The sequence below is a fragment of the Sceloporus occidentalis genome, unplaced genomic scaffold (assembly GCF_023333645.1).
Source record: "Sceloporus occidentalis isolate IW3139 unplaced genomic scaffold, rSceOcc1.0.p SCAF_1, whole genome shotgun sequence".
NCBI classification, from domain to species: Eukaryota; Metazoa; Chordata; class Lepidosauria; order Squamata; family Phrynosomatidae; genus Sceloporus; species Sceloporus occidentalis.
Window position 1 is genome coordinate 3,533,761 of NW_028316981.1, and position 26,204 is coordinate 3,559,964.

General features: G+C 43.9%; 3 protein-coding genes across 3 annotated transcripts in view; 1 reads left to right on the top strand and 2 right to left on the bottom strand.

Moving 5' to 3' along the window:
• Positions 1-3,127, bottom strand: part of LOC149320400 (uncharacterized) — a 33,702-nt gene extending 30,575 nt beyond the window's left edge. Inside the window, exon 1 of the mRNA XM_089501300.1 lies at positions 1,677-3,127. The gene's annotated coding sequence lies outside the window, so the exon portion shown is untranslated. The remainder of the gene's footprint in view (positions 1-1,676) is intronic.
• Positions 3,128-3,130: 3 nt separating this feature from the next.
• On the bottom strand, positions 3,131-13,492 carry LOC149320401 (uncharacterized). The gene is made up of 4 exons (XM_089501607.1): positions 13,423-13,492; positions 7,242-7,345; positions 6,344-6,464; positions 3,131-5,973 (listed from the first exon to the last, which is right to left on the bottom strand). Exons 2-4 carry the CDS (start codon positions 7,275-7,277, stop codon positions 4,757-4,759), a joined length of 1,374 nt encoding a protein of 457 aa, XP_089357733.1. The 5' UTR covers positions 7,278-7,345; positions 13,423-13,492; the 3' UTR covers positions 3,131-4,756.
• Positions 13,493-13,833: 341 nt separating this feature from the next.
• On the top strand, positions 13,834-23,247 carry LOC149320402 (uncharacterized). Its single transcript, XM_089502309.1, has 4 exons — positions 13,834-14,096; positions 15,022-15,134; positions 16,015-16,135; positions 20,644-23,247. The coding sequence occupies exons 2-4, from the start codon at positions 15,099-15,101 to the stop codon at positions 21,306-21,308; spliced, it is 822 nt and encodes a 273-aa protein (XP_089358435.1). The 5' UTR covers positions 13,834-14,096; positions 15,022-15,098; the 3' UTR covers positions 21,309-23,247.
• The last annotated feature ends 2,957 nt before the right edge of the window (positions 23,248-26,204 follow it).

The window sequence follows — 26,204 nt, forward strand, 5'->3', positions numbered from 1 at the left end:
TGCATCATGGGAAGGCTAATGCAACTGTCAACTGTCAGTCCTTCTGAGAGAAAGTGTCAGTTAGACAGTTGGTGTTACTGTAACTGCCTCTGTGTTTGTTGTTATAGTCGATTGGCTAGCAAAGTAACTTATTTGAGAATATTCAAGACGGCTGTCTGATACTTGGCGTAATCTTTGTATGTAGTTTTTGCAACAAAGATTAAAAAGCCCTGTTATTGAGAGAAACCTTGTTGTCCAGAGATTCATTCCTGTGTGAGAGGAAGTTTGCTACACAACTAAGATTCTTCACAGACCTCCTTCTGGGCATCTTGTCTGCGTACATAAACTCTGCTTGTGTTTGCTTCGACAAGGGTTATGAACCCAGCACACACCTTCTTGACAGTATGTTGGCCAGTAAAGAGGAGCTACATTTCTGCCTGCTGTCCAGGAACAATGTCAAAATCTCCATTTTGAGCACGACTAAGAAGAATGCATCAATAGTTTTTTTTTAAAAATAAATACTGTATTTTCTGGCATATAAGACGACTTTTTAACCCAGGAAAATTTTCTCAAAAGTCAGGGGTCGTCTTATACGCCGGGTTTCATCTTATAGGGTGGGTGCTGAAACTACCGAGCCAGGCTGGAGAATCTGCAGGCTTTGTATACAATCCAATCCAAGCAGGCTTTGTATACAACAGGTTTTCCTGCTAAGTACCTGCATGTCATAAGCATTTGAATTAAAATTACCATATTGAAATCAATTCTGATGTTTTTTTAATTTTTATTTGGTGTGCGTTGGAAGAGGGGTAGTCTTATATGGCGAGTATATCCCAAACTCTATATTTTAACTGGAAAAGTTGGGAGTCGTCTTATACGCCGGAAAATACGGTACATAATGGTTTTTGGCTTTTAGTTGGCCATGCCTCCATTTTGCTTGATTGTCCTACATTGGGGGATTTTGTCCTACATTTTTTCTGCATTTTGTCCCGGTTTGTTAGTAGAGAATTATGGCCGGCATCCATAGTTTTTTGTGGGTTTTCTGGGCTATGTGGCTATGTTCTAGAAGAGTTTATTCCTGACGTTTCGCCAGCATCTGTGGCTGGCAAAATGTCAGGAATAAACTCTTCTCAAACATGGCCACATAGCCTGAAAACCCACAAAAAAACATTGATGATCTCTTTTGCTCTGAGCATTTATATTTACTGTATTTTCTGGTGCATAAGACTACTTTTTAACCCAGGAAAATCTTCTCAAAAAGTCGGGGGTCGTCTTATAGGGCAGGTGCTGAAACGTCCGAGCCGGACTGGAGAACCCGTGGTCGCTGCATATAATAATAATAATAATAATAATAATAATAATAATAATAATAGGATGTATTTATATGCCGCCCAATCACTGGGAATCCAGGTGGCTTACAGCAGGGGGAATAATAATACACGGCTCCCTGCCCTTAGGCTTACAATCTAAAAGGAGAAGGGAATGGTGGGGGGGGGGATCAGGTCCAGCATTCTTTTCTCCCTCTGAGGCCTGGGCCAAGGCAGATGGACTGGAGGGGGGCTCTTTTTCTTAATCGAGGCCGTGCCCGATGGTGGGGGGAGCTGAAAAACGGCCGCGTCTGCATCCCCACCATATGCGGCGACCGTATGAAAGCAGCTAGGGCGGCACTGTACAAGTACGGTAGAAAAAAATCCACTCACCAGGATATGTGGAAAGAAGTGATTTAACGTGGTCCTGATGACAAGGTGAGGGAAGGTGTAAGTGAAGGGCAGAGCAAACTGCAGGCGTCCAGGACACTTGGGGTATGGAAAAAAGAGCTGTGTTTGTGCTACAGCTCCGATAGTCTTGGAGACAGGGAGAGCTGGGCAGGCAGGGAGAGCTGACAATCCAAGCAGGCTTTGTATACAACAAGTTTTCTTACTAAGTACCTGTATGTCATTTGAATTAAAATTACCATATTGAAATCAAATCTGATGTTTTTTTTAATGTTTATTTGGTGTGCGTTGGAAGAGGGGTAGTCTTATACGGCGAGTATATCCCAAACTCTTTATTTTAACTGGAAAAGTTGGGAGTCATACTCAATAAAAATATTGTGATGAAAGTCCTTACCAGATGAGTACTTATTTCTTTTGTAAAATATTTATAAAGGTTACCAGTTAGCCCATCTGGCCCAGGAGATTTTAAACCTTTCAGTTGATCTATTACTCCCTCAACTTCTTCTTTATGTCTTCTTTACTTATTGGGACATTTAATCAACAAACAATTGCTCTCTCTTGATCTACTACCACTCTTTGTATAATTTTTTCATAAAATCTTGCCATTGTTTATCCATTTCCTTTCGTTGCTTTGTTTATTCTTTTATTCTCTTTACTCATTATCAAATATCTAGCCAATCTTTTAATCCCTTGTATATCCCATGCTTGAAATTCATATTTAACATATACAGTAAATGTTTCTTACTATCTAGCTGTTCCATGTCCTCTATGTCTTCCTTTTTATCCCATTATTTTTAAATTTATTTTTATTTTTTATATTCTATTTGTAATTTCCCTGCTTCTTCTGTTAATATCTTTCTATATACATATTTTTATATATTGCAAAACATTTCCCCTCAACGCCGCCTTAAAAACATCCCATACCACACTTTCCCTAACCAAACCATTAGCAATTAACACTTTATCTATTTCTTTTTTATTTTTTCTTTCATTAACTACAAATGGGCCAAATCTCCATTTTCAAATCTATTACCTTTAGTCATTTTTACTGTCCTAATTAATGAAGCATGATCAGAAATCCAATTTCTTTCTGTATATACTAATCTGAGCATTATTTCTTTCTTTAACCAAGAAAAAAAAATCAATTTAACTGTACTTTTTATACTTGCCTGAGTAGGATGTTTCTTCATTTTGTTTATATCTACATTTTCATACATCTCTTCAAATTAATATTCTACCCTTTCTACTCTTCATTTTTGAGATTAATATTAAAGTCTGTTCCTAAAGGAAGATTGCCTTCTGAAACGCCACCTAATCTGTTAAATTCATTATTTAAGTAATCAAGTTGATGTTTTGTTCCGCCAAGAAATACAGGCTAAGTTTTAACATGATATAATTTTCCTTTCACAAATGCATACCATCCTTTAAAATCTACTTTCGCCCTTTCTACTTGGAAATGTATTTTATCCTTTGTCATTATTGCTACTTTTTTTGCTTTATTAGAACTTCTTGATCCAAACTGTGTTTTCCATTTCTTGTAATTAAATAAAATAGCCCTACTTTTTATTTTGTGAGTCTCCTGCAACATTACTATATATACTGTCTTCTAATTCAATAACCTATTCAGGCATATAATTTCATTCAAGTTGATAATTCATTAATATTTAAAGTCATAATTTTAATTTCTTCCATTTTATCAATTATCTTTTTCCTTTAAGATGCTGAAATTCCACAAACAAAATCTATAAATAACCATTCCCACTATACCCCATCTGACAATTAAGGTCCTCCTCTTCCCTAGAGGAGATGCAGAACAAATAAAGTCTACTACTATTGATTAAATAGTTTCCTCCAGCAGACTGGAGGAGGGCAAATGTTGTTCTCATCTTCAAAAAGGGGGAAAAAAAGATGTTAACAATTATTGTCCAGTTACTCTGACATCAATACCAGGAAAGATTGTGGAGCAGATCATTAAACAGAGAGTCTGTGAACATCTAGAAGGCAATTCCATAATCACAAAAAGTCAACACGGGTTTCAGAGAAAGAAGTCATGCCAGACAAACCTGATCTCTTTTTTTGATAAAATTACCAGCTTGTTAGATTAAAGGAATGCTATGGATATAGTATATCTTAATTTCAGTACGGCCTTTAACAAAGTTTCCCATGACATTCTTGCAAACAAGCTTGTAAAATGTGGGCTAGACAACATAACTGTTACATGGATTTGTAATTGGTTGACTGACCAAAGCGAAAGGGTGCTCAATAATGGCTCCTTTTCATCCTGGAGAGAAGTAACCAGCAGGGTCCCACAGGGCTCTGTCCTGAGCCCAGTGTTATTTAACATCTTAATCAATGACTTGGATGACAGAATTGGGGGCATACCTATCAAATTTGCAGATGACACCAAATTACAAGGAATAGCTAACACCCCAGAGGACAGGATCAAAATTCAAAATGACCTGAATAGACTAGAAAGCTGGGCCACAGATAACAAAATGAACTTCAACAGGGAGAAATGTAAGGTACTGCACTTAGGGCAGAAAAATGAAATGCACAGATATAGGATGGGGGACACCTGGCTGAATGAAACTACATGTGAAAGGGATCTTGGAGTCCAAGTAGACCACAAATTGAACATGAGTCAACAGTGTGATGAGGCACTAAAAAAGCCAATGCAATTTTAGGTTGCATCAATAAAAGTATAGTGTCTAGATCAAGAGAAGTAATAGTGCCACTCTATTCTCCTTCAGTCAGACCCCACCTGGAATACTGTGTTCTGTTCTGGGCACCACAATTCAAAAAGGACATTGAGAAACTAGAGCGTGACCAAAGGAGGGCAACTAAAATGGTGAAGGGTCTGGAAACCATGCCCTATGAGGAATGCCTTAGGATGATAGGGATGTTTAGCCTGGAGAAGAGAAGGTTAAGAGGTGATATGATAGCCCTATTTAAATATTTGAAGGGATATCATATTGAGGAGGGACCAAGCTTGTTTTCTGCTGCTCCAGAGAACAGGACCCGGAGCAATGGATGCAAGCTCCAGGAAAAGAGATTCCACCTTAACATTAGGAGGAACTTCCTGACAGTAAGTGGTCTTTTGTGGTCTCTTCCAACTCTATGAATCTATGAAATTCCCTGTGTTGAATACATTTCTCTCCTATGTGGATTCTCTGATGCTTCAAAATGTTTGACCTGAAAGCAAAACATTTTCCACACTGTTGGCATTTGTATGGTTTCTCTCCTGTGTGGATTCTCTGATGAGTCACTAAGTGTGACTTATGAGCAAAACATTTTTCACACTGCTTGCATTTGTATGGCTTCTCTCCTGTGTGGATTCTCTGGTGTCCTTTAAGGTATGACATGCGAGCAAAACATTTACCACACTGCTGGCATTTGTATGGTTTTTCTCCTGTATGGCTTCTTTGATGATTCACTAAGTGTGACTTGTGAGCAAAACATTTCCCACATTGCTGGCATTTGTATGGTCTCTCTCCTGCATGCACTCTCTGATGTGGTACAAGGTCAGACTTGTGAGCAAAACATTTCCCACACTGCTGGCACTTGTATGGTTTCTCTCCTGTGTGGATTCTCTGGTGAATCACAAGGACTGACTTGTGAGCAAAACATTTTCCACACTGGTGGCATTTGTATGGTTTCTCTCCTGTGTGAATTCTCTGATGAGCCACAAGGGCAGACCTGTCAGAAAAGCATTTTCCACACTGCTGGCATTTGAATGGTTTCTCTCCTGTGTGGACCCTCTGGTGTTTCAGAAGGTCTGATTTGATAACAAAACATTTTCCACACTGCTGGCATTTGTATGGTTTCTCTCCTGTGTGGACTCTCTGATGAGGTACAAGGTATGACTTGCCAGCAAAACATTTTCCACATTGCTCGCATTTGTATGGTTTCTCTCTTGTGTGAACTCTCAGGTGGCCCTTGAGGTGTGATTTGCGAGCAAAACATTTCTTACACTGCTGGCACTTGTATGGTTTCTCTCCTGTGTGGAGACTCTGGTGTCTCTCTAGGTCTGACAGACGAGCAAAACATTTCCCACACTGCTGGCATTTGTATGGTTTCTCCTTTCTATGGACTATCTGATGAGTCAGAAGGTATGACTTGCGAGCAAAACATTTTCCACACTGCTGGCATTTGTATGGTTTTTCTCCTGTATGGACTCTCATGTGTCCTTTAAGGTATGATATGCGAGCAAAATATTTACCACATTGCTGGCATCTGTATGGTTTCTCTCCTGTTTGGATTCTCTGATGAATCGCAATGTCTCCTATAAAGAAGGACAAGGACATACAAAACTGAATCTCAATATTAGAAGGAATTATGGGATTATTATTATTATTATTATTATTATTATTATTATGTTTTCTTATATCCCACCTTTCTCCCAATAAAGGGATTAAGCAGGCTCGGGAGGGAGAAGAACCATCAGAGAAAGAGGACCTTCTGTGCCCCCTTTCCCTTGATAGATATTAGTCATTATTGCAAAATGGAAACTCTTGATATGTATGGGGACCAGACCTTGAGCTGGTTCACACCAGTTCATCCAAACTAGTTCTTATGAACTAGAAGTATGACAAGAATCAGTATGAAAGAATCATCAGTCCCCATAGGAAGGGCAATAGACTCAAATTCCTTACCCAGGGAGGACACATTCTCATAGTTTTCCATCATGACTTCCTCATACAAAAATCTCTGGTTCCAATCCAACAGTTGCCATTCACCCTTTGTGAAATACAGAGCGACATCCCCAAAGGTCACCTGCAATAGAAAATGGAGTGCAAATGACTAGAAAATGACAAAGCAAAGATGGAGAAAAACACATGGTGTATCCCAAATGTTATTTCATCACTTCAGAATACCAATAGAGTGGGATAAATTTGCATATTCTTCCATCTCTTTTCCTTACCTCCCAGGATCCTGAAGAATAGGGCATGAGGGAAGACAAGATTACAATCTCAGTCCCTGATGATACAAATTTCTCATGTGAGTGGAGGCTTTGTGTAGCACATGGGAATTCTTCCGTGTGTGTCTTGCCAATCTGCATTATTAACTGGCATAAATCTAAGGCAGCCCCACTGAATCAGCTGACTTTTTTGGATTTCCAGCCTGTATGATAAGTTCTTTTAGCCTAAGGCATAGAACACCACAAGAATCTCTTTCCATCCTTGATAATAAAAATATGAAAACCAGAAATTAAGTCATTAGGAATTACTGCCTTTCATGAGCCTCAAAACCAGCTGCCTGAGTCAGCCGCCTCCCTAAAAGAAAATGGTGGACCAACCTTATCTAAAAGACATGGGTTTAATGCTAATGTAGGAATAGAACAATACCCCCTGAGGGGCCACCACTGGTAGGAAGCCCAGTCCCATCACCTCTGGCCCTGATTGGCAGGGAACTGATGCAAGGACTAGATGGCAGGAGGCACTGATCAACTGAGCCACTGCAGACAAAGGATGACCTCTGATCATCCATTGCATCCCAGACTGAAAAATTTCTGATGGCTCCATCAAAAAGACGGAGTGGATGAACATTAACCTGTTTTATGTTCATCTTTCCTAGAGTTTCTTCCATGGAGAAGGATTTCAATGTAGGTTCTCCTCTCTGCTTATGTTAGGAGACCATCTTGGACCTATGCACACCTGCAGAAAGAACAAATGGAGGCATTTTACAAGGGTATAAAATCATATAATTGGAAGAGACCACAAGGGCCATCCAGTCCAACCCCTCCCATATAGGAATTCACAATCAAAGCATATCCAACAGATAGCCATCTAGCTTCACATACTTAAACAGGGCTATCATATCACCTCTTAACCACTCTTCTCCAGGCTAAACATACCCAGCTCTCTAAGACTCTTCTCATAACGCATGGTTTCCAGACCCTTCACCATTTTGGTTGCCCTCCTCTGGACACACTTCAATTTTTCAACATCTTTTCTGAACGATCTACTCAAAGTAGGCCTGGAGCTGCAACCGGAAAAACTCAAAACTTCCATAATGGCCAATAATCCCTCCTCATGTATCTCCCCATGTGAGCCCACTAGAGCTCCAAGATCTTCAGGAGAGGCCCCTTTCGCTTATCCACCACATTCTCAGGCTCATATGGGAGAAAGTCTGGGAGACATGGCCTTTTGGAGGCTGATCCCAGGCTTTGGAAGTCCCTTCCTTGGGAGACTAAAGGGTTGTACAGACTAGCAGTAAGTGCCAACTTAGTGGGCTCACATGGGGAGGACGCCTCCACACACCCCACGCCATCGGGGAGAGAGGCCAGAGGACTCGCCTGCGCCTGTTTGGGGCGTTTCCCTCCACCGGGAGGAGGCCGGTGGCAGCGGCCTCTATAAAATCTCGGCTTGCCGGCCCCGACGGAGGACACCTCCACACCCCCCACGCCATCGGGGAGAGAGGCCAGAGGACTCGCCTGCGCCTGTTTGGGGTGTCCTCACTGCCGCTGCTGCTAGCGCGGCCGGAAGAACTGTGGCTTGTGCCCTGATACCATCTGGGCAATCTGGAGTCTTTTGTTTTTGTGGTAACTCTGGGGGTTGGAGGGCTAATTGCTGTTTGGATATTGTTATTGCTGTTATTGTTGTTATGTAATATCGGCTGTTTTGTGATATGCACTGAGAATTATATTGTTGCCTTTGTATTGAGATGTATGGCCACTGATGTTATGATGTTATGATGTTTTTGAGATATGCTGTATTATGTTATTGTTTGCGAACTGTTGTAAACCGCTTTGATTAATTCATTTTAGAAAAGCGGTATACAAATAAATCTTATTATTATTATTATTATTATTATTATTATTAACTTCGGGGAGGCATGGGGGCATGGTGTTTGGATGACGTATGCCCCAACACCACATCCAAGCTGGCATTACACCGCCTCCCTGACCACATAGCGGGCAGTGTTACAATGCTCCTTCGTTGTGGCGATCAGATGCTGCATATCAAAAGTTCTGAAAAGTGCCGCCATGATGACAAAGGCGTCCTTTTTCCACCCCAAAAAGGAGCAGCATTTTGCAGTTTCTTTTTGGGGCCAAAAACACTGGATCAGGGCCGTGGCATGAGGTTTCCGCTGCCCCAATCCAGCAGTCAAGGGGGGGGGGGGCAGCAAGCCACTCTATCAGGGCAGTCTGTTTCACCCCTAGGATGGCTCATTCTTGCTCTTCTTCCATTGGACAGTAAAAATATTCCTATTCCTTCAGGTGTTTAGACATTGTGATGGACTTTCATTCATGTCCTATGTTGCTTTGTATGTAGTCTTTTAATGAATTGTAATTTTTAATAACTTTACAGATAACTGAATTATTTTTAATTTTTATATTTATACATTTTCCATTTATATTTTAAATGCACTGTTTTTAATAAACTGTAAGTCGCCTTGCATCTCATTGTTGATGGAAAAGGTGGGACATAAATGAATCTTTACATATAAGGAGGAAGTGAATTTGGCCACTGTCCCCAAACCTCCAAAGTGCCTTATGGCACCCTAATGACTAAGAGTGCTCCTTGGGATTTAATCTCAGGAAATACGTAGTGACTCACAAATTTAGTTTGCGAGTCCCATTTATCACTAACTGTGGCTATAGATATATATTGTCAATCCTAGATATAGTATGATTTTCTCTCTCCCATCTGCACAACACAAATCCTATATTTCTCCAAGATGTCTGATGAAGCCTGTAGGTTGGGAATAAGGTCAGGCCCAGGGCTCTGAATGGCAACTCTTCACAGGGCTCTCTTTGGCCTATCTGGGATCAGAGACAGGGATCCCTCTCCAAGCCAGCTGCTGGGGAGGATGGGCAGCAGAGTGTGTGGATATTGGTAGGTATCTATGCCATACCCACCAACATTTCGCAGGTCAAACCCAGGACATGTGGGAACTACCAACACCGAGGTGTGGTCAAGGGGGCAAACTTTATCAATGAAGAAGAAGACAGAAGTGAGGAGAAACTGCAGCCCTTTTGCTTTTGCCTGAGCCTGGAGGGAAAGGAAAAGGATTCTGCCCACTTCTCTCTCTTCCTCCCTCTGAGTCAACTGAGTGTGAACTATTTGGCATTCTGGACTCAATTTGGAGCAACAGGAGAAAGCTGAGGGTGAAGGAGGAAAGTGGGAGGAAGAGGAGGAGGAGAGAAACTGAGCTATTCTAAAAGCAGGTGGAAAAGTGGGACAACAGAGGATTCATCAGGATCCTCTCTGACAAATTGGGACAGCTGGAGTATGGTGGGGGGCTGTTTGTATTTGTGTGTATGGTATTACTTTCACATCTTTCTTGTGTGGATTCCCATAGGAAGGAATGAAAATTGGGGGGGGGGGGGGGAGGAAGCAGATCCAGTTTGGCTCTTCTTTTGCTGTTCCTACATTGTTTTTACATTAATATACTTCTTCCTGCAGGGAGACTCTGGGAAGGGAAGGATGAGGGGAGCCCTGCCTCTGCTCATCCTCTGCCCCCAGACTGGGGTTCCTGAGGAAATGAGGGGTCCCTCAGTTTCATTCCTCCTCCCCCAAAACACTCACACATACCTCCCTGGATGCTTTCAGGAGGGCAGTTAAGACGGATCTAGGGTTGCCATAACCTGGCTGCAACTGGGATTTTCCCAGTTTTGGCGGCACCTGCCCGCTCCTGTCACGGGTGCCGCCAAAAACCGGGACAACCCCGGTTGCAGTGGGGTTGTGCTGCAACCTACAGGGCCTCGCTGCCCTCCTCCTCTTCCACCTCGCATGGCCAAACGGAGGAAGAAGAGGGCAGCGAGGCCTGGGGTGGAGGAGGCGAACAGGGAGTTGATGCCTCCTGCGCGTGGCCGCACCACCCTCTCTGCCTCCCTGCGGCCTGCGGCCTCCGAGGAGGCCAAGAAGAAGGGGAGGCCCCCAGCGATGGCCGGTGGCCCCGCGCCCTCCTTTCCAGCCCCTGTGGAGGCCAAGAAGGAGGGGAGGCAGAGGCTGGGAAGGAGCGCGCGGGGCCACCAACGATTTAATTATGAAATGTAGGACACTTTTTTTAAAATGGAGGCCCCATTAAAAAAAAAGTGTCCTACATTTCATAATTTTGTCCTACATTTGTCCTGGTTTGGAGGTCCTGATTTATGGCAACCCTAGACGGATCTCTTCTGGCCACCTTATCCTCCTGACTTCATATAAGAAATCCTCCCTTCCTTGAATTTGTATTCTTCCATCCCACTGTCGATTTGTTAGAACTTGTTTTAACGGAATTAGGAGTTAACTTTTTATTGTAATTTATTATGTATTTTGTGTATTTTACTAGGTTATAATTTTATTATTATTTTCATTGCCTAAGGGGAAAAGGTCTGTTTTTCTGCTCCAGGGATCTCCTTCCCCTCCTCTTCTTCCTCTTTCCCCACATCCATCCAAACCAGGGGCCCTTTTCCCAATCTGGGGGGGGGCATCATGCTCACTGTAGAAATAAGGCAGTCAGATGCCACTTTAAGTGCTGCAGCCTCATTCTTACAGGATCGCCTTCTCCCAAATAATCTGCCCCACACACTTAGATCCTCTAGAAAAATCTGACTGCAGCCAGCGAGAACTAGGCTGGTGGCAGTTACACAGAGGACCTTCTCTTCTGCTGCCCCCAAATTATGAAACAGCCTGCTGGAGGAGGAGATCCAGCACATGACCAATCTTGAACGCTTTAAAAAAGGTGATCAAGGTGTATGTCTTCTGGCAGCCTTCCCAGGTTAACACCCTAGTAATTTTTCCTATTAATTCCAGCAAGCATCCACTTCTGTCCAGAGCTGCCTCTGCCTTGTTTTAACAATTGTTTAATATTTAATTGTGGACGGGTGAGTTTGGATATAATGGTGATAACTGTTTTATTGTGTTTTAAGGGTGCTTTAGCTTTATTATTGTTAGCTGCCTCAATCTGCTTGGAGAGGTTGATACAAATAATAATAATAATAATAATAATAATCATCATCATCATCCTGGGCCTTGTGGTTTGCCAGGTCTTTTGCCTCCTCTGTCCAAGAGGGCTGTTGCCTCCCAAACTACTGTTATAGATTATTGATTATCTTAATCAAGAGAGGGAGCGATCAGGCAGACCAGCAACATCTTGGACTGGCTGAAGGAAGAGGCCCCTCCCTCCTCAACTGTCATCTCGGCCTCAGAGGGAGCGATCAGGCAGACCAGCAACATCTTGGACTGCCTGAAGGAATAGGCCCCTCCCTCCTCAACTGTCATCTCGGCCTCAGAGGGAGCGATCAGGCAGACCAGCAACATCTTGGACTGCCTGAAGGAATAGGCCCCTCCCTCCTCAACTGTCATCTTGGCCTCAGAGGGAGCCATCAGGCAGACCAGCAACATCTTGGACTGCCTGAAGGAAGAGGCCCCTCCCTCCTCAACTGTCATCTTGGCCTCAGAGGGAGCGATCAGGCAGACCAGCAACATCTTGGACTGCCTGAAGGAAGAGGCCCCTCCCTCCTCAACTGTCATCTTGGCCTCAGAGGGAGCCAGCAGGCAGACCAGCAACATCTTGGACTGCCTGAAGGAAGAGGCCCCTCCCTCCTCAACTGTCATCTTGGCCTCAGAGGGAGAGATCAGGCAGACCAGCAACATCTTGGACTGCCTGAAGGAAGAGGCCCCTCCCTCCTCAACTGTCATCTTGGCCTCAGAGGGAGCCATCAGGCAGACCAGCAACATCTTGGACTGCCTGAAGGAAGAGGCCCCTCCCTCCTCAACTGTCATCTTGGCCTCAGAGGGAGAGATCAGGCAGACCCAGCAACATCAGGGACTGCCTGAAGGAAGAGGCCCCTCCCTCCTCAACTGTCATCTCGGCCTCAGAGGAAGCCATCAGGCAGACCCAGCAACATCTTGGACTGCCTGAAGGAAGAGGCCCCTCCCTCCTCAACTGTCATCTCGGCCTCAGAGGGAGCCAGCAGGCAGACCAGCAACATCTTGGACTGCCTGAAGGATGAGACTTCTCCCTCCTTTAACTGTATTTTTATTGTATTAACGATTTTACTGTACACCGCTATGATCATCGCGGAATAGCGGTCTATAAATAAAACATATTATTATTATTATTAAACCCAGAATGTTTACTAGAAATCAGCAGGGAGGCCAAGGAGCTGGACTGGAAAAGAAGCATGTCTAGTTTTAGCTGCAGCTGTTCCCAGTAGGAAATCCATCCAAATTACTGGGACCCTGAAGGTTTTTATAGCATTTTGAACAAAGGAAACTACAAATCACATTTCATTGGTTACACTGAATCAATCTCTCTCTCGTGGCACCCATCAATCAAACCATTATCTACATGTTTTGTTTCATTGTCCTCAAACTGTTTATGCAGTGCTTTCTTTTATTGGGGTTAGAATGATAAGTTAGGAGCCATTTCCAAATTGTTTACACTCCAAAAGAGAACATCTGAGATGACCTGGAATAACCACCTTTGCTCTCATTTCAGTACTATACTTTTAAACTTCTGGGCATAAGAAAAATTCTGAATGTTAGCCATGCTACCACACTACAACTCCCAGGATGCTCTGTCAAAGGAGTCTGGATTCTGTCAAACTGCCTTATTTCTACTATTTCTGTTTGGACACAGAGACACAATGCATGAGTAGGGGGTCTCCTCCCTCCCTCCCTCCCTCCCTTCCCACAAGGTGCCCCCCTGAGCTCCTCCTTTCCTGCCTGCCCCCCTCAGTCAGGGCCTGCCCCCTTCTCTCTCTCTCTCTCTCTCTCCCAAATTCTCTCCCTCCTCATACCTCTTCCTCCTCTTCCCCACCAACCAGGGTCCAAGGGGGCAGAAAGGCTCAGATTCCTAGAGCGTCCTCCTCCAACAGAAGGGAGAGAGAGTAGATTCCTGGAGCGTCCGGGGAGACAGAGATAAGCTTAGATTCCTAGAGCGTCCTCGAAGCGGGCAGAGAGCAAAGGTTCAGAGTCCTAGAGCGTCCTCCTCCAAAGGGGGGATGAGAGAAGAGGCTGAGATTGCTAGAGCATCCTCCTACAAGGGGAGAGAGAGAGCAGAGGTTTAGGTTCCTAGAGAGCCTTCCTCCAAAGGGGAGAGAGAGAGAGCAGAGGTTTAGGTTCCTAGAGAGCCTTCCTCCAAAGGGGAGAGAGAGAGAGCAGAGGTTTAGGTTCCTAGAGAGCCTTCCTCCAAAGGGGAGAGAGAGCAGAGGCTCAGATTCCTAGAGAGGCAGGAAGTGCTCGGAAAAGTCCATGGGGTCATAGAGTTGGAAGAGAGCGCAAGGGCCATCCAATCCCATCCCGAGCCATGCAGGAAATCAGAGTCAAAGCCTCCCCGACAGATGGCCTCCATCCAGCCTTTGTTTAACGACGTCTAAGGAAGGAGACTCCATTGCACTCCGAGGAAGGAGTGGGTTCCATGCCGGGAAAGCGAGGGAAGGAGACAGAGGCCCAGTGAGCGGAGCAGCAGGAGGCAAGGCGGTGGCGCACTGAGAGGGAAGCGGGCCTTGTCTCGCAGGGAGAGAGAGAGAGAGAGAGGAGGCTCCTGCCGGCCATTTGGGAGGAAGGAGACCCGGCTTCGCTCCCTCCCTCCCTCCCTCCCTCCCCCGAAAACAGCCCCTTCCTCTCCCTTTTCCTCCTCCCCAACGATGGAGGGAAGGGGCAGAGCAGGCCTGCAGAACCGAAGGCCCGGGGCCCGCATGTGGGACACAAGGCTCCTCCGCCACTTCGCCTCTTCCAGGCAGAGGAGGAGGGAGGAGTTAATATTGATCCTAATTAATTAATGGTTAATATTTAATTAAACCCTATCTGCGGTCCGAAGAAGTTTCTGGCCCCTGCTGCCTCCTGCCTCCTTGTGGAGCCTGGGGCAGAGGGCCCTGGATGTGAGGAAGGGGCAGGCGGCCCAAAGGGAGAAGGAGAGCCAGCTGCCATTGTGCTTCCATCCAAAAGCAAGCGCTGCCTGGGCGGCTTCTGGAGAGTTCTTTTCTTACCTGCCTTTGATTACTATCCAACCCTAATTCCCATTCATTGAATGTTTACTTTCTTTGCTTACTTGTATCTCTCTGTTTTTGTATTTATCTCTGCCTTAACTTCTGTCCAAAGTTTCAAAATATTTCAAAAGTATCTAAATTTCCAAAAGCCAATCTTGCTTTTGCCATTTTATATCAGGGCTATATCATTTTACTCTGCCTTTGTAATGAATGAGACTTGAGCATCCAGAGATGTTGGTATCCCCAGGTGGTCCTGGAACCAAACCCTAGCATAGACCGACAGGCCACTGTATTTTGTCTTTTAAGGAATATTCTGGCTACTTTTGCCCTCAGAACAATTTCATTGTCTTTTTGATGTTACACAGAAGACTGTCTAAATATATTTACATGTAATTGTATTTTCTGCAGGTACTCGGGGGTCCAAGGTGGGCCTGACTGGTCTCCAGACTTATCGAGAGGGATGAGCTCTGGTGAATTCCTTTTCCATGGCAGACATTTTAGGAAAGATGCCCTTGGAAAAGGTGAACATCCATCCCTTTCTTCTTTGTCATGGGTCCATTGGGAAGGTTATGTGGTGGAGGGCCCCTGACCTTTGATACCATGAATGGAAGGATCCTCCAGTGTTCTTAAACCTCCACCTCCCCAACTTGAAACTTTGTTTTATCAGTCTGGTATGCGACTGATGATCAGATGTCATCCTCCCACCTGCCATGGGGCTCAGTTAATCAGTGCTTCCTGCCATCTTGCCCTTGCTCTTTATTTTACTTTATTTTTATCCCACTCTTCTCCCAAATTAGGACCCAAGGCAGCACACACACACACACACACATTAAAACAACACAGTAAAAACACTTGTGGTCTCTTCCAACTCTATGATTCTAATGAAAATAATCCAATTGAAACAGTAAAACATTTTTAAAAATACAACATACAAAATTTAAAACATACAAGACTAGAAGTAATCTAACCCCCCCCCCCACACACACACACTTAAATCAGGCCCGGCCACTTAAGAGCAGCAGTGGTGGGACTGGGCTCCCATGCAATGCATGCCCTGCAGCAACCCCTCAAGTCTGTCAGCAGGGCTTGCTCTATGTCTGAGTTCATGAAATCTATGGCTTTTAGACAGGGTTGGTGACAGCACTTTGGTGGACAGAGGCAGCCAAGTGGTCTTGAGCCATCATGAAAGGTATCAATTGCTAATTGTTTCATTTATTATTCTTATATTTTTACTGTGAGGGGCAGGAAGAGGTATTCTGTCATTTGTGTGCCAAAATAACAGGAATTAAAGGTAGTAGAAATCCAAATTATCTGCAGGACACTGGATTGGGAAATGCAAACAATAACATCCAAAATCCACAAAACAGTAATACCTTTTTCCTGTTTGATTTTCTGTTACAGGTGACCTTTGAGGATGTGGCTGTGTATTTCACAGAGGAGGAATGGGACCTGCTGGATCAGAACCAAAGATCTTTGTACATGGAGGTCATGAGCGAAAACTACAAAAATGTGTCTGCCCTAGGTAAGAAACTTGGATCAGTTGTCCTTCCTAGGCAGAGTGAAGGCCTTTTCACACTATACATACCCTGAATCCACTTTACTTGCCATGGCAATATCCTGTGAGATCCTGGGATTTCTAGTTTAGTGAGGAACTACGGCTCTTTGAGGATTCTAAATACCTCTCTCTAAACTGCTATTCGCAGGATTCTATAGGATGTTGCTATGGCAGTTAAAGTGTAATCATAGCTTCATAATTGTGTAGTGTGAAACAGCCCTTAATGCTTGCCCAGGTATGATTTAGGGATTTTTCATTTCACTTTCTCATCCAGCAGAGGCTCAAAGGTTTATTTCACACCGAAATGATGAACATAGTCCTCTATTTCATGACCGTCTTGTGGACAATTCTGTGGTCCAATATCCTTTGAATAAATGCATTTGCAAAGCTTCTTTAGAGCTGATAAATTAACTGTGAAACCACATACTAAGGGATGAGGTTCAGCTTCATGTATCTCATAGCAGTTACATTTTATGTTCTCTCAACAATGCTAGCAAGCCCCATGTCCCTCTGTGGGACAGTCATGATCCCTTCTTTTCTACACTTCACTGTCAGCTCCAGAGCCTAAGCTCATCTCTCACATAGGCAGGAGGAAGATCTGGGATTATGGTGTCAGATATCAGGGCTTGAAGGAAGAGGATTGCTTTGCCAGCTCAGTGATACAATTGATGCTTGCCTGAAAAAAAATGCTCGTGCCATAAACCCGGTCACTGTAATATTTAATAACAAGGATAGACATTGCAGATGGCTGGTGTTCACCTGGCCATCCTCCAAAACTACTGGGCCAGAAACTGCACCCCATACCTACAACTGTATTGCCCCACTTGCTGCTATGGGAGTGTTGATAAAAAGGAGTAGCTGTGTTGGCCACACTGAAAACAATAACATCCAATATCCACAAAACAGTAATGCCTTTTTCCTGTTTTGATTTTTAATACGTTTGCCCAATGAAGAAGCCACAGTTGATCTTAAAAAGCTTGCTTCATCTATTTTGTGCATTTTGGTTGGCCAATAAAGGTATCACTATTTTGTGGATTTTGAATGTTATTGCGCTTTTCTGTATAGGCAGGCCAGCATGGGAGTAGAAGTTCCTCTTAGGGGTGAAACAGACCACCCCAAAGGAGCAGCCTGCCACAGACCCTTTGAGTACCAGATTGGGGCTGCAGCAACCACACGCTACAGCCTCGATCTGGTGTTTTTCTGGGCCAAAAAGAAGCAGCCAAATGCCACTTTTTGGCTTGGAAAAAGGGTGCCCTTGCCGCCACCGTGTGGCTGTTCCCCGTTTCTTCAGTGCAGCATGACTAATTGTTGTGCCAAAGATATGTGCCGCCATTCACCATCTGGTTGGGCGGGTGGCATGACACTGCTTTGGGGAGGAGTTGGGGTGTGCAGTTGCCAGGCCCCCACTCCACCCCAACGCCGGCCCTTTTGGCAGGTCTGTACAGCCTTAGTTGTAAAGAAATCAGACAAAACCAGCCATCTGGTATGGACAATTTAATTGACACCTGGCCAACTCAGTTGGCACTTGCCAATTCAATTGATACTGCAAACATGCAAGTCTCTTTCTTTTATAGGCAGAAAACAAAAATGTAGGAAGAATGCAGCATGGCTGGTTAATCATCTGTGCCTCGACCTTTGGATTTTATACCTGTAATAGTTAACCTGTTTTCTTCCTTAGAGGAAGAGCCAGATTAATGTTTGCAGTTTATGTCTAACTAGTAGGAATTTCTCTTGTTTTAATCCGAAAGGGAAGCAATTAATTTCATTATCCCAGGCTAGGTAGCACTATATGAGGCTGATGGATTAATAATAATAATAATATTAATAATAATAATAGTATTTATTTATATCCCGCCTTTCCCTGTGTTGGATCAAGGCGGGTAACAGCATATAAAAAGAGAAAACAATAATATCAAAAGTATTCAAATTGGTCCGAAGAGAAACAATTTAGGCACGCGGAGAGTGAAATTAGGGGATCAATTTGGGAAGGCCCGCCAGAAGAGATATGTTTTTATTGCCTTCTTAAAGGCCTCGAAAGATGTTAGTTGGCGGATCTCATCCGGCATATCATTCCAGATTTTTGGAGCGGCAGAAGCAAATGTCCTCTGGGAGGTAGTTACTAGTCTAGTTCTCTGTGACTGTAGTAGGTTTTTCCCTGAGGACCTGAGAGTGCAATCCACCCATGCAACATTTGATACAAGGAAGGAATACATTGCAAGAGATAGCAAAATACAATCATGATACACAGAATGACAGTGTCATATGCAAGGATTTGTTTTAGCCAATGAAAATCCAGCAACCAGGAAGTTAACCAGTTCCATAGTCCTGAATATCCAACATCTTGATGGATCTGAGTGTTTAAATTATGTAGTTGTTCAATCAAATTATTAATAATAAAATTATCTGACAAGTTAAAGCAGCACATATTTTTGATCTCTTCACACTCATGATTGTGTAGCAAAGGTAAATACTCTATGGCTGCCCTATTGTCAGAATGGCATTTCTAAGTTCATGCTGTTCATCATTTAACATAGGGCAGTAGATGTGAAGTTGTTGATTGAATTGGAGCAACAAGTTCTGAAGTCCTTGATGCTATGCAATGAGCAGATTTGATATACTTGGCTGGTATCTACACTGTGCCTGTTGGAGTTGACACTGCTGTGTATGCCCTCCCCCAAGTGATATGGGGGAGCCTCTGGGTATAGGCAGAGTTCAAGAAAAAAAACACAGAATATTTGCACCTTTTGCCAACTACCTGGGAATTGTACCAAGCAGTTTGAACTGAAAAGATGTACCATCTCTGAGACTGACTGAAAGGTAGAGGTTGGCCATGTGCCTTTCATCTTGAGGACTGGAGAGGGGGTTGTGAGCAAACTGAACTTTTATAGTTTCTCAGCATAGAAAGCAGAAGCAGAGAAAGCAACAACTTAGAAGAGATGGGGTGATAATGAGCAGGGCTGGCCTCACCCTCTCACAGCCTGTGATAAGAGAACAAAGAAAGTTATTAGGGGTATAGCCAAATTGTTAAGAGAAGAAGAGAAACTCTTCTGGTAGGAAAACAGTGGGGATCTTGTAGAACCTTTGAGACTGTGTGAAAAAAGTTGTATCATAAGCTTTCATAGACGTGCATCTGAGGTTTTGTGGAAGAGAGCTATGGCAACCCAAGTGCAAGAAATTTCTTTTGTACACCATTCTGGGACAGGACCAGAGGGAAGCTGAATGGAGAGCTGCCAGAAACAAATCATATCTGGTCAGGCTAAGAGGCAAGAGACCTAGCATGGCTCCTCCAGCAATGCCTGCCTGCCCTCTCTGCCAAAAGCGTGGGAAAGGCGGCGGCAGTGGCAGTGGCCTTAACCCCCTGCAATGGGTGACACCTTGGGCAAGAAGTCACATTCTCTCAGCCTCTGATGAAGGCAATGGCAAAACCTCCTCTGAACAAACCTTGCCAAGAAACCCCCATGATAGAGTCACCTGAGGGTTGACATAAGTCCCCAACAACTCGAAGGCACACAACAACAACACACCCCCAAGTTAGAAAAACACACCACAACCATCACCCCCACACACACAGATTTCGCCCAACAGGCCTCTTGCATGGTGACCAGTCCCTGGGCCACGGCTAGGCCTGCCCACCTAGCCAAAAATGTGGCAGCCTCCTCCTCCTTCTTCCCCCCCTCACAGAAAGGAAGGCCCCAAAGCCTGGCCAATGGGGTGGGAGGAGCTGTAAGCCTGCCCCCAGCAAAAGCTCTCCTGGGAAGGAGAAGCAAAGTTTGGGGGAAGGGTCCATTGCTCATGTCCTGCAATCAGGCGAGGACTCTGGGAACAGGGACATCCTCTGCCTCCTGACTATTTGGCTCCAGGCCTCCAAGAATCCTTTGGTGGGCCACATCCGGCCCCTGGGCCACATCTTGGGCACCCCTGTTCTATCCCTTACTGAAATCTGAGTTCCAATCCTGCCCATCCATGAAGTTCTCGGATGACTTGGAATTCCAACTCCCTTGCTCAGCTTTTCCTATTGAACCTTCTGTCATGGTTAGTTTGACACTTGCTGAATAGGAGGTATGTCCAAGGAGAACCAAAACGGGGCTAGAAAGCAATGGCTTCCAAAACAGCTCTTTGTCCAGACATATCAAGTGGTTTCATACTGAAGCTTCTGTCATGGTTAGTTTGACATTCTGGATGGAAGGTATCTCTAGGAAGGACCAGAACAGAACCAGTAGGGAATGGCTTCCAAGGCAGCAGTTTATTCCCAGGTCCTTCTTCCAGACATATCAAATGGTTGCATTAAGTTATTATGAATGATATTCAGGAAGATAGGGAGGAGGAGAAGACACAATAGCTCCTTGTTCACTGGTGTTTGGTTTTTTCTTTCCCCTTCAGGAAATTGAGCTTGCTTAGCTCCATAGTTATTCTCAGATGATCTTCCTCACTGAATGCTGAAATTCAGTATTGTCTGTGCTTGTCCTTCTTTGCAGGAAATCACTCAAGGAAGATGGATGTGTACACTGATCTGCATCTTATGAGCTGCCAGAGAGTCCACATACCAGGTGCAGAATGCAGATGGCAAGATTGTGGGAAATGTTTTATTTATAATTCACATATGGTGAGCTATACAACAGACCAAACAAAACAGAAGCCATACAGATGCCAGGAGTGTGGGAGTGAGTTTGTTTGCTGTTCTGATCTTGTGACTCATCAGAGAGTCCACACAGGAGAGAAACCATTCGAATGCCAGCAGTGTGGGAAAAATTTTGCTCTCAAGTCAGACCTTTTCATGCATTTGAGAGTCCACACAGGAGAGAAACCGTATAACTGCCAACAGTGCGGGAAATGTTTTGCTCGGAAGTCAAACCTCCTTATTCATCAGAGAGTCCACACAGGAGAGAAACCATTCAAATGCCAACATTGTGGGAAATGTTTTGCTCATAAGTCAAACCTTAAGAGTCACCTGAAAGTCCACACAGGAGAGAAACCATACGAATGCCAGCAGTGTGGAAAATGTTTTGCTCATACATCCAGCTTTTCAGTACATCAGAGACTCCACATAGGCGAGAAACCATTCAAATGTCAGCAATGTGAAAAATGTTTTGTTCTGAGGCAACATCTTTTGAGGCACCAGAGAGTCCACACAGGGAAGTGACCATACATCTGCTGCTTCTGTGGGAAATGTTTTTCTCAGAATACACACCTTTTGAAACATCACAAATATCACATTAAGGAGAAATCATAGAAATGACAGCAGTATAGAAGATGTTTTCTTGGGGAAGCAACCTTCATACATCCAAATTGTTTCGTGTTAATCTCTATCATTTCTGCTTCACAGATAATAATGTTAATGTATCTTGCACTTGGGCTTTGATCTGTCAGTTAGGAGTGATACAGGCAGGGGTCATCTGTTTTGGGTTTGGTCAAGTGTTGTTGTTTTTAATTTTTCAATAGGAAGTTCCTTTTTATCTTTCCAGACTGGAATCCTTTGCAGGTATATATCACCACTTGTCTTTGCCTCCATCCCTGACCTTGTATAGATACACCGAATTGTATAGCTGTCTTGTGCAAGGGAATGGGGGGCTTGGGGCCCAGCAAGGACAAATTTATTTTGATGTTAACTGTAATTTGATTAATTTAACTGTGTTTAGTTAATGTAAGGGGATGAATTTTTAGTTGTTTATGTGTTATGTAATTGTTTATGCATTTTGTAAACCACTTTGATCTGTTGGAAAGGTGGTATATAAATACTATTATTATTATTATTATTAGGGAGAGGGCGTGGCAAGTACAGATATGATTGACGTTAGCAGTAGCAATAGCAGTAGTATTTACATTTCTATACTCCTTCATAGTGAACTATGCACTCTCTAAGCAGTTTACAATGTGTAAGCCAGTTATCCCCAAGCTGGATACTCATTTTACTAGTCTACGAAAGGATGAAAAGCTGAGTCAACTTGGAGCCCTGCAAGCTTGAACTCACAATGTTATGGCTGCATAACTGGCATTTCCATGCACCATCAGGACTCCTGTCAGCAGCAAACATGTAGGAGGCAGAGGAGGAGGATCACTTTATCCATCTTGCTTCTTGCTGATTCTCTATTTGTCTTGTCTAAGCTGTGAGAGAAAGCAACTGTGCTGAGAAAAGAAAGGGGCTGCGCCGTTTTTGTAATGGTCCCCAGCCATTCGGAACAGTCAGATGGCCCAGAACATCAATTTCCAAGTATGGCACATGCTCACCAAATTCACCAGCCATGACTGGATGAGAACAATAGTGGAAGCCACAAAATTTCCAGACATTCTGGCCACATCTCCTGCACTGTGCAAAACAGCCCAAGAAGCCCACTTGTCACAGAGCCACTCTCACCCAGTTCACCAGTTAAGCAGGATATTATGGGAAGGATACAAGAACCCCAATGTGAAAAACAATATATCAAATCTGAAAAGAAGCTTCAGGCCTGTTACAGACAGGCCAAAATAAAGCTGCTTCGAGTCACTTTGGAGGTATGGTATTTCAATGATGCATGCATCCTAAGAGTCCAAAAGCCACACCAAAGCCATGCTCCAGTCCTAAGGACTGGAGTGCAGCTTTGGGGCAGCTTCCAGACTCTTAGGACTCATGTATCACTGAAATACCATACCTCCAAAGTTACTCGAAGCAGCTTTATTTTAGTCTGTCTGTAACAGGCCTCAGTCAGAAACCTTTGTTAAAAGCAGATCCTTTACCCAAGTATTAGATCAATGCATGCTTCAGAGCAGTCAAACAGATCTGAAAGAATATTTCAAAGGCAAAATATCTATCTCCCCTTTTAAAATGTATTTTACTTCTCAAACAAAATATTACAAGTTATTACAAAAAATATTACAATATGCTACAGGCAAACATCTGAGGAAGTAGACCAAGTCTACTACAACTTCTTTCCCACAGTCTCAAAGGTGCTGCAAGATCCCTTTCCATATTGTTTTTTTTTTTTAGTTGAATCTGGATACAATGATTAATTTTTAACTTTTGTATTGCAAAGGTTTGTATTTGTTACTGCTTCTTCTTTCCTCTATCTCACTGTATAAATATATATGATTTTATGTCTTTAGCAGCTCTGGATGGTTGTTCTTTTAGTTTGAAAGCACCATGTACAGTGAGGGCACTGTATCAACGATAATAAGTGCTCATCCTGTCAAAGAGCCATGAGAAACAGAGGGTGGCCCAACTCTTTTTTCCTCTCGGAAGCATTTGTCTGATTTTAGGATCTTGTCTAGCGGACTGCTGAGATGAAAAGACCTGCAGTTTAGTCATGGTTTTTAAAATAGCAAATGCACCAATCATACATGCCTCTTTGTTCATGGCCTTGTTCTCTGGAGGGCTCCCTGACAGTGGAGCATCAGTGCTGGAGGCTCCTCCAAGCAGAGAAAGTGTTCTCTTATGGCCCTGGAAATGGTCCAGGCTGTTTGCGATTGGAAGCCCACCCTGGCTAAAGTCTAGAGTGGCATTGTCAGGGCCTGGTCCTGTCTGTCTAGTTCCCATGGATCATCTCCAGTAGGGAGATGAGGGTGCCTTTTCTCCCGTTTGAGGAGGGAGCTCATCTCTAGGAAAGTGGAAAGGGCTGTGTTAAAATCTCCAGCTCAGCTGAGAGAGAAGCAGCTTGTTACAATTTGCAAAGTTTAATCCATTTGTTGCTATACTGTTGTCCTGTGCCTTCAAGTCATTCTTGACTTACAGTGACCCTATCATGGGATTTTCTTGGCAAGATTTGTTCAGAGTAGATTTGCCATTGCCTTCCCCTGAGGCTGGGAACATGTGACTTGCCCAAGCTTACCCAGTTTGTTTTATGGCTGATCTGGAAATCAAGCCCTAGTCTGCAAAATTGTAGTCCAACCCTCTTAACTGGTGAGCCACAGTGGCTCTCCCCTGGAGGTCTATGAATTTAGTTAGCTTCCTTCTTCCTCCTAATTGTTGTGATACCAGGGCTCCCCCTCTACTCTCCTCTGCATCCACCATCTGACTAAAAGCAAGTAGGCCAAACTTAATGTCCCGTATCCTGTCCCTGTCATAACTCATCCTCTGGATGAATCTGACAAAGTGTAGGTAGATGTCAGGAATCTAAGGATAGTGCTATCTGGACCCCCAAAGGGGAGAATGAGGAGGAGGCTGGTGCATGGAAGAAGCAGGAGAAAGATAAGCATCTGGGCAGTGGGAGATGGGAAGGTGATCGGGGGTGTGCAGGAATGAAGAAGAGTTTGTATATTAGCAAAGTCCCCCCTTCCCAAAGTGCTTTTAATTCTTAAAAAAGATCCCATATTCTTCCCACAATGGAAGCACAGAGAGGCAACCCTTATGGTCTGTGAAGGGGGCAGAGTCTACCAGGGAACTACTGCATTGCTTTTTGCCAATTGGGGCTGCCAAAGAGGGAAGAGATTCACCTTTTTCTGGGGATAGAGGCTGACCTGCAAAGAGCCCCACTGAAGTCTCTTTTGCTTACCTAGAGGATGGAATGGGTGATGTTCAACTGGCCAGGCTCTGACTGTGCCTCCAGTGCGCCAAGTAGCCTGAACTGCTCTGAAGCCCAACCAGGCAAGCAAGTCCTCTTAAGCCTTTGTGCTGTGATGTCACAAAAGACTCAGGAGCAAGAAAGATGCCAAGGAAACCGGAGCTTCAGGGATTGACTGAGCTCTAGTGATGTCAACAATCCAACAGGATCCAGTTCATCCTTTGGCCTTAGGTTTGCATGCATGCATAAGTCTCAAGTGGCAAATGCAGTGGAGGGAACAAAAGGTGTATGGGGTCACAGATCCAAATCCAGAAGCCACTGAGGAAGCACAAACTTCAGGAATTGGCTGGCTTACATTGATGTCAGAGATCCCTTAAAACCAGGAGCTTCATTTTCTCTACTTCGCCTTAGGACCTTAATATAAAGCAGGAACACATCAATAAATAAATGTAAATGAATAAATAATAGGAATAAATAAATAAATAATCCTTCCAACCTAGGATCACACAGTATACACACACACACACAACTCACTTCCTTGCCAACCTTTTATGAAGATGCCAGCCACAAATGCTGGTGATACGTCAAGAATAAACTCTTCCAGAACACGGCCACATAGCCTGAAAAACCCACCAAAAATTATGGATGCCAGCCATGAAAGCCTTCAACTTCACAATACATAAATAGGAAAGGTAGGCCACATTTGCACATTTACATATCTCTCTCTGGATAAACATCTATAGTGAGGTCTAAGCAGGGTGAATCTATTGTGTTCATGGGGGAATTAGGGCATTGCCTCCCCCAATAAAAATTCTGCCCCATGGAAATGCCAGTGTATACAGACTTCCACCACTGCATTGTTCTTTGGTGTGAACTGACATTATAACAAAGGCTATATGTGTAGTTTTCCGACCAGTTCAAGACATTTGATGCCCTTCCCAGGTTTAAGACGGTGGCTTCTTATTCCTCCTTCCCTCCTTCTCTCTTCCTCTTCAATACACACAAAGTTTCCCCTTGAAGACTGAAGATCTGATTGCAATTTCTTTATAGCCTGACTTAATCGGAGCCTCAGCCATTCAACGGTTTTGCCATTGGCTGTGCGACTGGCAACTCGATCGCATAAGCAATGCACCCATATTGGTGTAGCCAGTGACACACTGAAACAGCATGATCATAAAGGCCTTCCAATACATGCCCCTTTCTCCATGGCCCCCTGTCCGACCATGGGGAACTTTGTTTATGTTCTTAGTCTATGTTCTCATTCAATCCATTGTATTGTTGGTGACCTACCATGAAAAATTGGCATCTGGCCTTGTGGTAGAGCTTTGTACCTGTGTCCACATCAGTGTTGTGTGTTCTTCTGTAGGTATTTATTTATTTATTTATTTATTTATACATACTCTGATTGTTAATTTGACAGTTCTCTATCCTCAGGCTTATAGTCTAAGAAGGCATGCCCCAAAAGGAGAAGAACTGCAGTGGGGAAGATACTTCTGGTTTTTGTCTCCCTCCAAGACCAGGATGGTAGCAGTTAAGATGGAGGGAGGGCCTTTAATCTTCCTCTG